At 44.3% G+C, this 13710-nt stretch overlaps 1 protein-coding gene across 1 annotated transcript in view; it reads left to right on the top strand.

The window, feature by feature from the left end:
- Nucleotides 1–10613, top strand: part of LCMT1 (leucine carboxyl methyltransferase 1) — a gene marked incomplete at its 5' end in the record, with an annotated part of 46189 nt that extends 35576 nt beyond the window's left edge. The window contains 5 exons of the mRNA XM_084249797.1: nt 817–937; nt 4075–4176; nt 5228–5319; nt 8543–8640; nt 10405–10613. Of these exons, the coding sequence (XP_084105923.1) occupies nt 817–937; nt 4075–4176; nt 5228–5319; nt 8543–8640; nt 10405–10427 (436 nt within the window). The 3' untranslated portion in view covers nt 10428–10613. The remainder of the gene's footprint in view (nt 1–816; nt 938–4074; nt 4177–5227; nt 5320–8542; nt 8641–10404) is intronic.
- Between the last annotated feature and the right edge of the window lie 3097 nt (nt 10614–13710).

Below are 13710 nucleotides of genomic sequence, written 5' to 3'. Positions count from 1 at the left end.
TTGTAAATGGTTCATGTTGATTTCAATTTTTGATGGTAAAGGTGTCTATAAGAGGAATTAGATTCTGTTGAATGAATCATATTTCTACTTTGTATGAATTAGCCTTTGATGTGTAACAAATCACTCCAAATTCAATGGTTTGAAATAGCTCACAGTTTAATTGCTCTGGATTCTATGAGTTGGGAATTTGGACTGGGCTTAGCAGGGTGGTTCTTCTGCCAAGAGCCAGGTTTAGCTAATATTCCCTGGGGTTTGCTTGTGTGTGGACAGCTGGCAGGCAGGTTAGCTGGGGGCTGACATTCTTGTCATGGGCCTTCCCTCCTAGGGCAGACTGACTTAGGGTCAGTCACATAATGGTTTCAGGTTTCCTAGTGCAGCAGGAGAACCTGTGCCAGTGTGCAAGTGATTGTTAGGCTTCTGTATGCATTGTGTTTACTGCTGTTCCATTGGCCAAAGTAGGTTACATAACTAAACCAGATTCCAGGGCAAGAGAAATCTCACTCTTGAATGGGAAAATCTGCAGTGTCACATACCACCCTGTGGTGCATGGCATGGGAGAATTGATAGCCATCTTTGTAGCTAACATACACTGTTTATTTTCATAAGCCAGACATAACATTGTTCACTGCTCACCCTTTTACAGTGTGAGACTTGGGACACGTTGGACTTGTGTGGGTATTACTGCATCAGTGACATTGTGCTTGTTCCCAGCTTCTGGTTTTCCTGGAAACTGCCCTGCCAATACTGCAGCATGTGTACAATTAGATTCTCAATCTGATGAAGACACATTTACGAGCCTTTCTTTCTTCTTTTAAGATTGCCAACACTTCTGATAACTGAATGTGTGCTGGTTTACATGACCCCGGAGCAGTCTGCAAACCTTATCAAGTGGGCAGCCAACAGTTTTGAAACTGCCATGTTCATAAACTACGAACAGGTAAAAGAAAGCACAAGAAATTTGCATTCTGCACAGGGCTCCTGTGAAGGCTTTCCCTCTGAGCACCCTCAATACATGTTTCCACTCTTTCCTTCTGCCTCCAGCCACTCACATAACTCCTTTGTGAATCAACTCCAGCATCCCAGTACTCGTGATTCCTTGACTTCTTGCACACTTTTAGTCAGAAAATTTGGAACTTCTCTTTTGGCCTCTATGAAAGTTTTTTTAATTTTTATTTTATCTTTGTTTTTACTCTGGAGTCATAGACCTTGACAGAGGGGTTTTGACTGCCATCGTGTAGAAGTAGCAAGCTCACATACCTTCCAAGGCAGGTCCTACCCCTGGGGAAGGGTGGCCAGGTATCATGGTGTGTGTGGTGGTGGGGACTGGGGGGAATTCCACTGCTCAACTTTGTGAGTCGTTACTATGTGGGCAGTGAGCCTAGAGGTGCCAGGACTCCCAGTTATTAGGAAATTAGAGATGTAGGACTTTTATATAAAATTTCCTAATTTCTAAAATCATCGAGTTTGGTTCATTGCCTGCCTATTTCTCTCTGATCTAGCACACAGAGTTAAGTTTTAGAAATACAGAATTGTCCAGCTTGGGTTTGAATCCTGGCCCTCGCTCTGACTGTTGGCTCTGTGACCTGAGGCAGAAGTACCTGGTAGTAGCTCATGCTCTGGAGGTGGAAACCGCTTCATTGGATGACATGGACCAATGTGTAACCTCTGTGCCTGTTTCCTCATCTGAAAAATGAGAATAACGACAGTACCTCTTTCATAAGGTTGTTGTGAGGAGTGAAGGAATTAAGATTGCAGAAACATTTATGGTGCTTCCCAGCTGTTAAGTCAGCACTAGCTATTATTTGCCTCTCTGAGTCCTAGTTCTTTGTAAAGGGATAAGAATACCTACCTCTGTTATGGGAATTCCTGAGGTGCTGTACTGGTGGACACATGATCAGCACTGAATATATGGTGGAAACTTTTATTGTCTATTTTGCTTTCATTTTATTTTTAAGTTTTATCACATATAGAGCAGAAGGGCCTTGCCCAGTGTCACATAGTTGTGGCCATAGTTATGGTTCAGTTGGTCTCCTGACCCACCGCCCTGCCCTAGTCTATGTTCCTGTATGGATGGTTCTTGTTGGTTGCTTTTCCTCTTTCCGTCTCTTTAACTATGGGCATGGCTCAGCCCCGGTGAATGGATGTAATGGTAGCTGGCCTCATTGGCCTTTCTTTTGATGAGAATAAATCCTGGAAATCTGTCGTTGCTTCTGGTTACCAAACCTGGAGAAAATGAATTCTGCTTCCCCTGTTTCCAGATGTCAGATATGTGCTACTTTGTTTGTCTTGTTTCACATGTGTCTTATTTAGTAACCCTTTGTTCAGTATAATGTAGAGACAGTGAATTAAGTGAGCTTTGGCGAGAGCCTTGTTACACACTCTCTCTCTCTCTCTCTCTCTTTCTCCCCCCCTCGTGTGCCCGTTTTCATTGTGCTATCCATGTTATCCCCATCACCCTCATTTTGTGAATAACATTTAACTTAATTCAGTCATCAGCATCCTCACACGTATTAGCTGCTTGCTCACACGCCTTACAGTATTTCCTAATTAGCAGTTTAAAATGACAAACCACATGGATGATGATACTTTCTTAGAATTTGCTTATTACAAAGCAGGCTCTGTCCTTTGAACTTTACATATATGGTGACCCTTGAACAACATGGGTCTGAATGTGTAAATTCTTTATATGTGGGTTTTTTCAATAAATAAATCAGAAAGGCTTTTTTGGAGATTATTCTCTTCCTTAGGGTTTCCTTAGTGACATTTTCTTTCTTCTAGCTTACTTTGATGTGAGAATATAGTATATAATACACATACAAAATATGTGTTTGTTGAGTTTATGTTATTGTAAGGCGTGGGTTATTTGGCAGGATAGCAAACTTTGGGGGAGTCAGAACTCTATGTAGACTTTCAACTGCCATGGGAAGAGGTGTCAGAATGGTTGTTCAAGAGTCAGCTGTATTAACTGATTTAATTATCACACAGCCCACAGGTGCTCTCACTAGTCACTGTCTCGGTTTAATAGGTAAGGGGGTGAAGCATGGGAGGGAGTCAGCAGTTAGGAGCTTGCCCACACCCCACAACTGTTAAGTGTCAAGGCAGGATTCAAACCTAGGCAGTACGAGGAAGGGATGTGTGCTCACCCACTCCCCTTTCTCCAGAATGAAGAGTGCAGTCTGGCTCGTGGCGGTGCAGACAAGGCCTTCCAGATCTGCCAGGAAAGAAGTGCTGGGTCTTGTCTTGCAGCTTTGTCTTGTGAACCCCGGGCAGCATTTCCTATATTGTTGAAGTGATGAACTTGTGATGCTTTATATATAATTAAGTGACAGTGGATGTGCTACACTAGTGTGTGCTAGTACTTCTGTGGCATTTGTGCACATGAATAGATGAATAATGGTTTCTTTGATATTAGTATTTTAAATCTGATTAAAACCTTGATACCACATGCAGAGCCCAAAAATCAAGTAGTACAAACATGTAGATAAAAAATGTAAGTTTCCTGTCCCAGACCTTAGTCTTCTAGCCTGGGAAGCAACACTGCAGCATCCTCACATTTCTCTCTGCAGATATAAATGGGGAGGATTTTTTTTTGTCTAAAGGCAGATGGGCTCATCTTATACACATTCCTATGAACCGTGCTTTTCAAGAGTCTTATCTTAGAGACCATCCGTGCCTCTATAGATCTTCTTTTCCTGTCTTCATGGCTATGTAATATTTCATTATATGAACACACCAGGATTTTTTAACACCAATTGATGGTTATTTGTTTTTTCCAGATTCTTCCTGTTATACATGATGCCTGCATTTTTGCATCCTTATGCACGTACATCTGCAAGATAAATTGCTGGCGGCAGAATTGCAGGCTCATGGGCTGAGCGCTTATGGGGACTGTGCTGCCATGGCCCCTGCAGGGACCGCACCATCTTATGCCCCAGTAGCACCTTGAGCTGGTGCCTGCCCCCCCGGGTTCCATTACCTGCCCAGGGTGCTAAAAATAGGATGCTGTTTTATTCTGTGTATTGAAGAAACAAAGGAACCCTTATGGCTATCCCCAGGCTTCTTTCCCTTTCCCAGGTGAACATGGACGACCGGTTTGGGCAGATCATGATTGAAAACCTGCGCAGACGACAGTGTGACCTGGCGGGCGTGGAAACCTGCAAGTCCTTGGAGTCGCAGGTCAGAGAGTGAGACTGGGCCATCCTCCCGTGCCCCTAGCCAAGAAACGCACCCTGCCTTTGACAATAAGAGAGTGAGAGGCTCCCCAGAGCAGTTGTGCTTGCCCAGGCCGCTAGGGACCACCAGTGGATGATGCCGGCTGCAATAATTATTAAACATCTTGTTACTACTGTTTATCTCCCACTCACCCCCCCAGTATTTTGTTAGTGTTGGAATATTTTAAGGCATATCCCAACAGTATATCATCACCCATAAATACTTAAGTGTGACTCTCCTACTGATAAGGACTTTCTTCCCCCAGGATGATATCACCATCCCACCCTTCCTGATCAACAGTGGCTCCTTTCACCATCTGATCCCCAGTTCTTGTTCAGATTTTCTCAATTGTTTTAAAAATGTTTACATAGGTGTGTTTGAATCAGGATCCAATCATGGTCCATACTTTGTACTTAAATATAAGTCCTTTAAATTTCTTGGAATTTATAAAAGTCCCCTCTGCTGCCATTTTAATAGGTTAGTTTTTTTTTTTTAAAGGTGCCTTTTATTTATTTTTTTAAGATTTATTTATTCATACAAGCACTGGGTACAGTCAGAAGCATGGGAGGGTGAGAGGATTCACCAGAGCGGGGAGCAGAACAGGCAGAAGGACCGAGGTACACTGCTGAGGGGAGCAGCGGGTGGCAGAAGGGGTCTGCGCGCCATGTGGGACCCTTGCCCAGCGGCCGGGGATCAAACCGGCGCTGCCGAAGCTGCGGGCAGCTTTGCAACCCAGCGCTCAACTGCTGCGCCACCGGGGAGGCCCTCATAGGTTAGTTTTTACACAGCTAATGTCACATTATTAGTGGGGCACTGTATTTGTCTTTAAATATACGTGGATGAGTGTTCCCACTGTTGTAACAACATTGTTAGTAAAACAGTTGGAAAATAGAGGACAGACAGGGCCGGAACGGGCTTTGGAAGAAAGAGTCGTCTGAAAGTCTCATGTGCTTAGAGTGTTGCGGGCTTGCAGACAGTATCTGGAGTGCTCCCTTCTCTCCGCCCCACTTTTCAGAAGGAACGGCTCCTGTCAAATGGGTGGGAAACGGCGTCGGCAGTGGACATGATGGAATTGTACAGCAGATTACCGCGAAGTGAAGTGAGCAGGTGTGGACCGGCAAGCTGAGCTCTGTGGCTGTCAATTGTGAATCAAAGGCATAATTGTCTGTATCCTTTATTGTAAAAACAAAAACAGAAAACCAACACTCTAATGAGACATATTTTGAAACAAGGTAGCCTGCTAATATGGATTAAACATCAATAGTACCTTCAGAGTAACTCATTAGCTACTGTCTGAGATAGGGTTTATGCCAAAACAGATAATCTCAGTCAAAATAAGCAATTGCACCTGGAAAATTCCTAGAGCAACCTCTGCAGTGGAAATTTTACACAATCCTGGTCTTTTTGAGGCCAAGGAAAATCATGTTGCCCAAGGGCCTCTTAAGAGGGGGTGAGGAGTCTACACACAGATTTTTAAATATGCTTTTTCTCTCATAAAAGATATACGTGCTTGTTGTTTTAAAACAATTTTCAAGTGGTAGAAAGTGCATGAGGTGTAAAGTACTGTACAAGTGCTCTCTGCAGTCACACCCTCCAGAGATAGCTGTCGTGAGGTAGTGTGATTTTTCTGTGTGTGTATAAGGTAAGTACTATATTGATATATGGATTTCTGTTTTCTGAGTCAGTGGATTCGTATTCATGTATTGGTCTGTAAACCACTCTTTTTTATTTACCAATAGATTATATTTACCTTTGTATATCAAAACATTTGAGTTTTATCGTGTCCTGTTTAATGGTGTGTAGTATTTACACAGCTCTTTGGCTATCTTGATACTTATTTTAAATAATGTCAATAGCTGAGCATTTAGTTGTGGTGTCTTGTTTGCTTTGTTCTGTTTTAATTTCTCTGTCATAACCAACATGGGAGGAATGTGAGGTGTACACTTCAGGTTAGGGTTAGTGCCAGCTTGAATTCTTCTTTCAGGATTACGCTGAGCTGCTTGATTTGTGTTTTCTTTCCTCTTGCCTTTGGAGACACGGAGGTACAGAACTCCTTATTAACTTGTAGAGGAATCACTATTATTTCCAATTCATCTGTCAAAGCCTAGAAGATTTGTGAAGGTGCTGACCCATGTGAGCAGGCTTCCTAGATTCCCTAGAATCTTGCTCTCCCGTGGGCTGGTATTCATTGACACATCAACACAACTGTTTTGAATTGTCCTGGTCAGACATGTGTGATGGGAATCTCCTAGCGACTCTCTGGTACGCAAGTAGGAGTCTTGAGCCTCAGAGCTCTCTATGAGGCTTCTGCTGCTGCGGCCATTTGCAGACAGCAGCAAGTATCCCTGACGAGGTAAGTTGTGAAGCAGGGCAGGCTTTTGCTTGTTTTTCCCAGGCTGTGAGTGTCTTGTAGTTTATACCTATATTTGCCAAGGGCTTTTGCCCTTTGTATAAAGAAGAGTCTAAAGCAGGCCTATCTGTAGCAAATGCTGAATGCCTACTGTGTGCCTCAGTTTACCAACCACAGAGGAGACAGCAGTGAGCAATGCAGGCCACCAGCTGTGTGTGCCTTGTTGCATTCACATCCCAGTGACTTGCCTCATATCCCAGGGCCTCCTCTTGGTGGATCTTGGTAATGATGGTCTTGGAGCCTTGGTTATGAATATGGTGCTGGCTGCTTCTAGAACTTGGTATTAGGAAATCTGCTTTAGGTGTTTTCTGGTAAGATTAGTTGGGAGATAGCCGGATCACTGTTCTCACTTCAGATGCGAGCCCTTGGCCTGCACAGCAGGATTGGAACACACAAGCACGGTGGTGTGATTGAGCGAATGTGTGTGCTCACGGTCACCCCCATTCCACCTTGCGTGCACCCATGCCCATAACCCCCCCCAACACACACACACACACACAAAACCTGGACATGTGGTGACACCAGGATATTCGCAGTACCCCTCGTGAAAGTGGGAATATGGATCATTTCTACATTTTCTTGTGCTTTCTAGAATTGCCTGAATTTTGCTCCATAGTGTGCTCATATTTGGACAGAAAACAAATGTAGAGACTGTTTTCCTCTGTGCATGTCTGTCTGGGTTTGTATATATTTAAAAGTTTACATTTCAAATGCTTTTTCCCCAAAAACTCTTATAAACACATCACATAAAATAACAACAATGAATTAGCGTGGAGTAAGACAGAAGCCCTCCACCCTGCTCACCATCACAAGTAGGGCACTCACTGCCTCCTCTCGAGACGGCCGCCATGCCCCGCTCTGCATCCTCAAGCATACACCGACACAGGCATCGCACCCCCACTTTTTCATTACCTAGATACAGAACTAACTGACTAAACAACTTGCTTTTTAAATTCCAGGGTGTCTCAGGCTGTTGCATGTGAAATCATATAGACCTCACCCTGATCTTCTAAGTGACTCAGTGTCCTGTTGTCTGAGCCTGCCTTGTCTAACCCAGCTCCCTGACCTCGTGGTTCTTGCTCTTAGTACATGGCAGCTCTGCTGCTGCTGTCAGTATTCTTGAAAATACATCTTTGTGTAATTTTACATCTGTGTGTGTAAATTGTGAAAATTTACATGTAAATTCAGAATTGCTGAGTTAAAGAATGCACCTTTTGGGCGTCAATAGAGGTAGTCAGGGAGCCCTCCCTAGGGGCGGGTCCACCTTGTGATCACTGAGTGACAAAGGAGAGCACCTTCTCCACACCCTGGCCAGTAAAATGCACGTAGCCTTGGTCTTTACCCATCTGATAGTTGAAAAAGTATCTTGTATTTTAATTTACATTTCTTTTCTCATAAATGAGATTGAAAGCCACCTCTTTTTTCTTTTTGGGTGAATGTTCTTTTATCTGTCTTTTATTTTTTTATTATTTATTTATTTATACAAGCACTGGGTACAGTCAGAAGCACGGGAGGGTGAGAGAATTCACCAGAGCCAGAGCAGGGAGCAGAGCAGGCAGACTGACGGAAGTACAGCGGGCGGCAGGAGAGGTCTGCGCTCCATGTGGGACTCTTGACCGGTGGCTGGGGATGGAACCAGCGCTGCAGAGGCTGCGGGCAGCTTTGCAACCCAGCGCTCAACCGCTGCGCCACCGGGGAGGCCCTTATCTGTCTTTTAAATGAATTTTAAGTTTTGCTTCTTGAGGCGCAGTAGTTCTTCAGAGAGCAAGCAAATCTACCTTTTTCATTTTGTATTGCAGAGACCTTTTCTGGTTTGTCTTTGGCTTTTGACTTTGTTTATGGTATTACAAAGTAAACTGGTCATCGTCTTCATTTTCAGTTGTATAAATTTACATCACACTGTGTTCTTCCTCGCCACAGGATTGAGTCGCTGGAGTTCCTGGATGAGATGGAGCTCCTTGAGCAGCTCATGCAGCATTATTGCCTTTGCTGGGCAACCAAAGGAGGCAGCGAACTAGGTATGTGATTCTGTACTAGTGGATTTGACCTGGGAATGGGAACCTTTCATCTCCAAAGAATGGAAGACATTCTTTCAGCCCAGAAACTTTCAGCACTGAAAGAGCGAGAGGGTGGTGCTCATGCATCCGTGAGCCTTTCCAGAGACTCAGCCCTTACATCCTCTGTGTTTTTATAGCACAAAAACCAGGAGAACTGTGTAAACAAACCACATGTAGCAGAACTAACAAACATGCCAGCCAACTCCCTTGAGTGGACCACTGTGGAATTTCCTCAGTTGGAGGTAAAAGACCTTGAGTCTTAATAATAATGATCCTAATAAAAGTAACCAGTGTTTGTCTTTTTAGTCAATGTACAACCAGGTTTACTAGATGTCAAACACATAGGTCATCATATCTCTCACAGACCCATGCAGCACGGGTTGAATTTTCCCCCTTATCTCTTAGGAGTAAGGTGCATTCCCTGAGCTGGCAGGGTAGGCCTGTGAGGGGAGGGTGTGTATCCACACCTCAGTGTTTTTTGATCCATTTCTTCCTTTGCAACTTCCCCCCCGTTGATCTTGTTTCTTCTGGGGATTTACCCCTTGGGTCTCTCTCTCTCTCTCTCCTGCCTGTGGGGGCTGTTATAGATTTCACTTCTGGGCTTTAATGTGTCATAATTTTATGGCTTTGTGATATGCTGTTGTGAGGTTGTGTCTGCATTTACTTAGCTCTACCCCCTTTTGGAAATGTAATGCAATCGAGTTAATTCTAGTTTCTATTCTAGTAGCCGTTCAAGCTACTAGAGATGGCATCCTGGAGATATATCTGAATGACATAGACCTTGGGCAGGGAGCTCACACAACTTGGCAGAGCCCAGGACTGTCCCTTGTGTGAAAGCTCTGGGCTGCCACGAGGTTGTTAATCATCTCCTTTGGACTTAAGGCTCCAGTAGTTACAAATTTACCCAGCTGTGCAGTTAAACCTACAAAATCCTCTAAAATTTGCTTTTGATTTAAAAGTACTTGTTTGTGTGTTTTCATGTTGTTATTCTCCCCCTAATTTTAAAAACACTTCAGTTTTTATCAATGACTTTGGAAACTTCTGAAAAGTATGGCGAGGAAAAGAAAAATCACCCATCTGTGATAACCTCGTCCCTTTTTCCTTCTGCTCTCTTTCTGGCCATTGTTTCATTTTTAGCAGAGTTGAATTTATATATTTAGGTAACTTTAATTCCTGAGTTTGCCAACATAATATCGTGAGCATGTCGTCGTTAAAAACTCAGCAGAATTTTATGACTCTCTGCGATTCTGTCATGAGACTATGTCTGCATTTACTTAGCTCTACCCCCTTTTGGAAATAGAGGTTGGTAGTAATGCAATCAAGTTAATTTAGTTTCTGCACATTAACAACATAGTGAATGTTTTTATGTAGGGGGTTGTTTTTGTCCCCACTTACTATCTGACTGCCTTGGGGGTAGTGCCTGTATGTGCTGTGGGGAGGGCTGTCTCTGCATTCGCTGAGGATTCATTCCTTAATGTTAGGCCTTGACTGTATAGTGCCCAAAACTACTGGAAGGTTTTCTTAATCCCTTAAAACTACCCACAAACACAAACGCATTCAGCCTCTTGTTTCTTTGTGAAACCCCGTCTTCAGAGCAGGGGTGGCATGTGTGGCCTGTACCCCGGAGCTGGTCCCTGCGGTCAGCTGGGTGGCATCTCCCTCCTGTTTCCTCTGTCCTGCATGACAAGAGTCTCATAACAGAATTTGGGTGTCTCCTCCTTGCAGGTCTGAAGGACATAACTTACTAATCTGTTGAAGGCTGCTGAGCCTGAAGCTGAAGCCACCAGCCCTCCTGGAATTGACACGTTGGGTTTCCCGAGTGGTGGCTGGGCCTGGTCTCCGGTTCACCCACACTCTGAGAACCTCGGTGCCTCGGTTGTTGTTCCTGTTGACCTATTGTTGTTTAAATAAATCTCAGTTGCCAATTGCCTGTGTGATGGTCCTCTTCCTTTTGTCTGCTGCTAGTCCTCCTTCCCCTGGTTAGGCTGGGGTTCACCCTACATCTGCTGCACCCCGGAGTTCTACTTTGACCTTGGCTTACTCACTGTGGATCAGGTACAGCTCGTGTCCTGGCACCCTTTTGGGATTTGCTCCTGTGTGCTCCTTGCACTGACCTTGCACCAGGCACCTTGATCCTCCACTTCCCCCAGATGCTGGAGCCCTTCTCTGTCCCAGTTTCTGCCCTTGCTGGACTGACCTGCTAAAGCCCTCCTCCACCTTGGTTATTGTGGCAGCTGGATGATACCCCAAAATGTTTCCCGCTGACTCTCTGATCTGTGACTCTTACCTTATGTGGCAAAAGGGGCTTTGCAGGTGTGATTAAGCTAAGGATCTGAGTTGGGGAGACTGTCCAGGAATATTACCCTGAGGTAATTCCAGGGCCCTCACAAGGGGTGGCAGGAGGGTCAGAGTCAGGGAGAGTGTGATGGCTGACAGCAGAGATGAAGGGGCCCAAAACAAGAAATGTAGGTGACGTCCAGATGCCGAAAGGGGCAAGAAAACAGACTCTCCTCCCAGCCACCAGAAAGAGCCAGCTTTGTGGACACTTTGACTGAGCCTATGATTTCAGATCTCAAATGTTTGACTTCTAGAATGGTAAGAAATGTATTTTAAGCCTCTACATTTGTGGTCATTTGTTAGAGCAGTAATAGGAAGCTCATAGTCACCATGCAGATTCATAGAGCCCCAGAGTGCTCACCCCACAGCTCAGAACCATCAGGCCTGATGAACTTTTTGGTTATATGACTTGGGCTGTGAACCTGCATATGCAGAAGGGCAACAAGGAAGCCCCGACCCTCTTCCTCCCACCATGTGGAGTCTGTACCTCCATATGTATTCTCACCATACACATTTGACTCCAAAACTTTTCTTAAAGTGAGTCTCCCAGATTACTTTTCCAGGTGTCTTAACCTCTCTGAAGTGACTACCCAAACTAGCCTCTCTAAAACGAATACATCTCTTTCGTAAATAGCTCTTTTCTATAAGCTCTGCTTTCTTTGTCAATGGTGAAGAGTGACCTTTATCTCCAAAGCTCAACAGTTCTTAGGTGTTTATTTAATTGGAAAAATAGCTTTCAAAAACCCTCAAAACAGTGGGCATCTAGAATGCTTTGTTTCAGTAATAGTACTTTTGAAAAACCTCAGGGACCTAGGTTTGCTTTCTGTGCTCTGCCTCAGTGCACTGACTTAACCTTTTGCTTGTTGCCGTGTGACTGCAAAGTAGCTGCCGCAGTGGCAGGTATCACAACTGCATTCATATTAGGTAAAAAGATGGATCTTCAGCATGGATCTTCAGGACTCTGATTCCTCCTTTACCTCTTTTTATCCAGAATAAATCATCTCCAATGTGTTCCAGTAGACTTCCCTCTATATCATATTGTAAGAACTGGGTAGGGTTGCCAGATAAGATACTGGATGCTGACTTAAATTTGAATTTTAGGTAAACAACATCATTTTTTTAGTTATGTCACTAGTAGTACATGGGACATACTGAAAAGAATTCTGTGTTTATCTGATACTTAAATTTACTTTTTTATTTGCTAAATCTGGCAACTCTAGAACTGTGTCTAGTTGCAGGAGGGCCTGGGAAATAACAGTATCTGACTTCCCAGCTTTTGTAATGTGAGAAGTGAAAGAGAAACCAGGAAGCTTTTAGATCATCAGCCATCCCATGTGGCATCATTTTGATTGTGTTTGATCTACCGTGCAGAGAAATGTTTGCTTAATATCAGAAAATTTATGAATTTCAAAGTAGAGGCAAACATCTTTTTACCTTGGAGTTTTTAATTATTTTGGGGAGGGGGCGCTCCCATTAATAAAATGCCATTTGTAGGTAGGATATATATTTTTATTTTTGCTTACTTTTTTTATATCTCTCCTTATTTTACAAAAGGAATTGAGGTGGCTAATAAAACAACATCGACACAGAAGGTAAAACAAATGCTTAGGGGAGCTGGAACATGAATCTATAAAAAAGAAAAAGGCTCACAGATGTGCATATTTTACTGTCTCATGCATGTACTCGAAATGGGCTACAAATTTGACTCCTTCCAAGTCCTCACAAGGATCAAAACATGATTCAGTTTCCATAAAGTTGCAGCTCAAGAGAGACATAACTCTCCCTACACGGAGCCCTGAGAAGCTTCCCCTGGGCCTCCTCAGTGGGGGCCCTGCGCATGCTCAAGGCCTGGGTTTTTGCAGCTGCCTGAGGTCCCTGGATGCAAACCATGACTGAACACCAACAATACAGTCCAATCACATAGCTTTGGGGCATGAGCAGATTTTAGAAAGCCTGGCCAAAAAAATGCCTTCAGAACTCCGTGAGCTACGTCTTTTTCCCAAAAGAGGACATTTTATACAAGATTCAATGGTGGTGAGTTTGATGTCAGAATCTTTGACAAAGACCTGCAGATAAAATTGACTGAGTGGTTGAGGTCAAAATGCTTGAAAAGCCAGCCAGGAGGAGGGTAGGGCCAAGGTCCTAGAAAGAGCAAAACCTGTAACAGAGGCAGACCTTCATTTCGAGGGAGCTGATTCTAATGTAAAATGGGCCATGCTACACCCCGCCTTATATCCCCGAGGACCCAAAGCCAGACCTTGAACTCCTATGGAACCCGTGGAGTGAAAGGCAGGTTGTGGGGAACTTACTACCCCATCTATAGGGTAAGTAAAGTATCAGGCTTTTCTGCCCTCCCGCCATTAGGATGGATGATGGATCCTTGCGGTCCTGAATGCAAGCCTGATGGCGGGCACCTGGGGTAGGGTGTGGGCATGCGTAGATGGGATTCACCTGGGCTGAGAGAATCGCCTGTGTGATGGTTCTTTTCCTTTTGTCTGCTGCTAGTCCTCTTCCCCTGGTTAGGCTGGGGTTCACCCTACATCTGCTGCACCCCGGAGTTCTTCTTTGATCTTGGCTACTCCCTGTGGATCAGGTACAGCTCGTGCCCTGGCACCCACCCTGGCACTGGGCTCTCCGGCCTTCTCTGGGGGCCTCTGCTTCTCTGCTCTTCTCATAGTTCTGCTTCTCTCGTGG

Source organism: Talpa europaea (genome assembly GCF_964194135.1).
Source record: "Talpa europaea genome assembly, chromosome: 12".
In the NCBI taxonomy this organism is placed as follows: Eukaryota; Metazoa; Chordata; class Mammalia; order Eulipotyphla; family Talpidae; genus Talpa; species Talpa europaea.
Note: the sequence above shows the minus strand (reverse complement) of the source record. Positions and strands in the feature narration are given on the sequence as shown.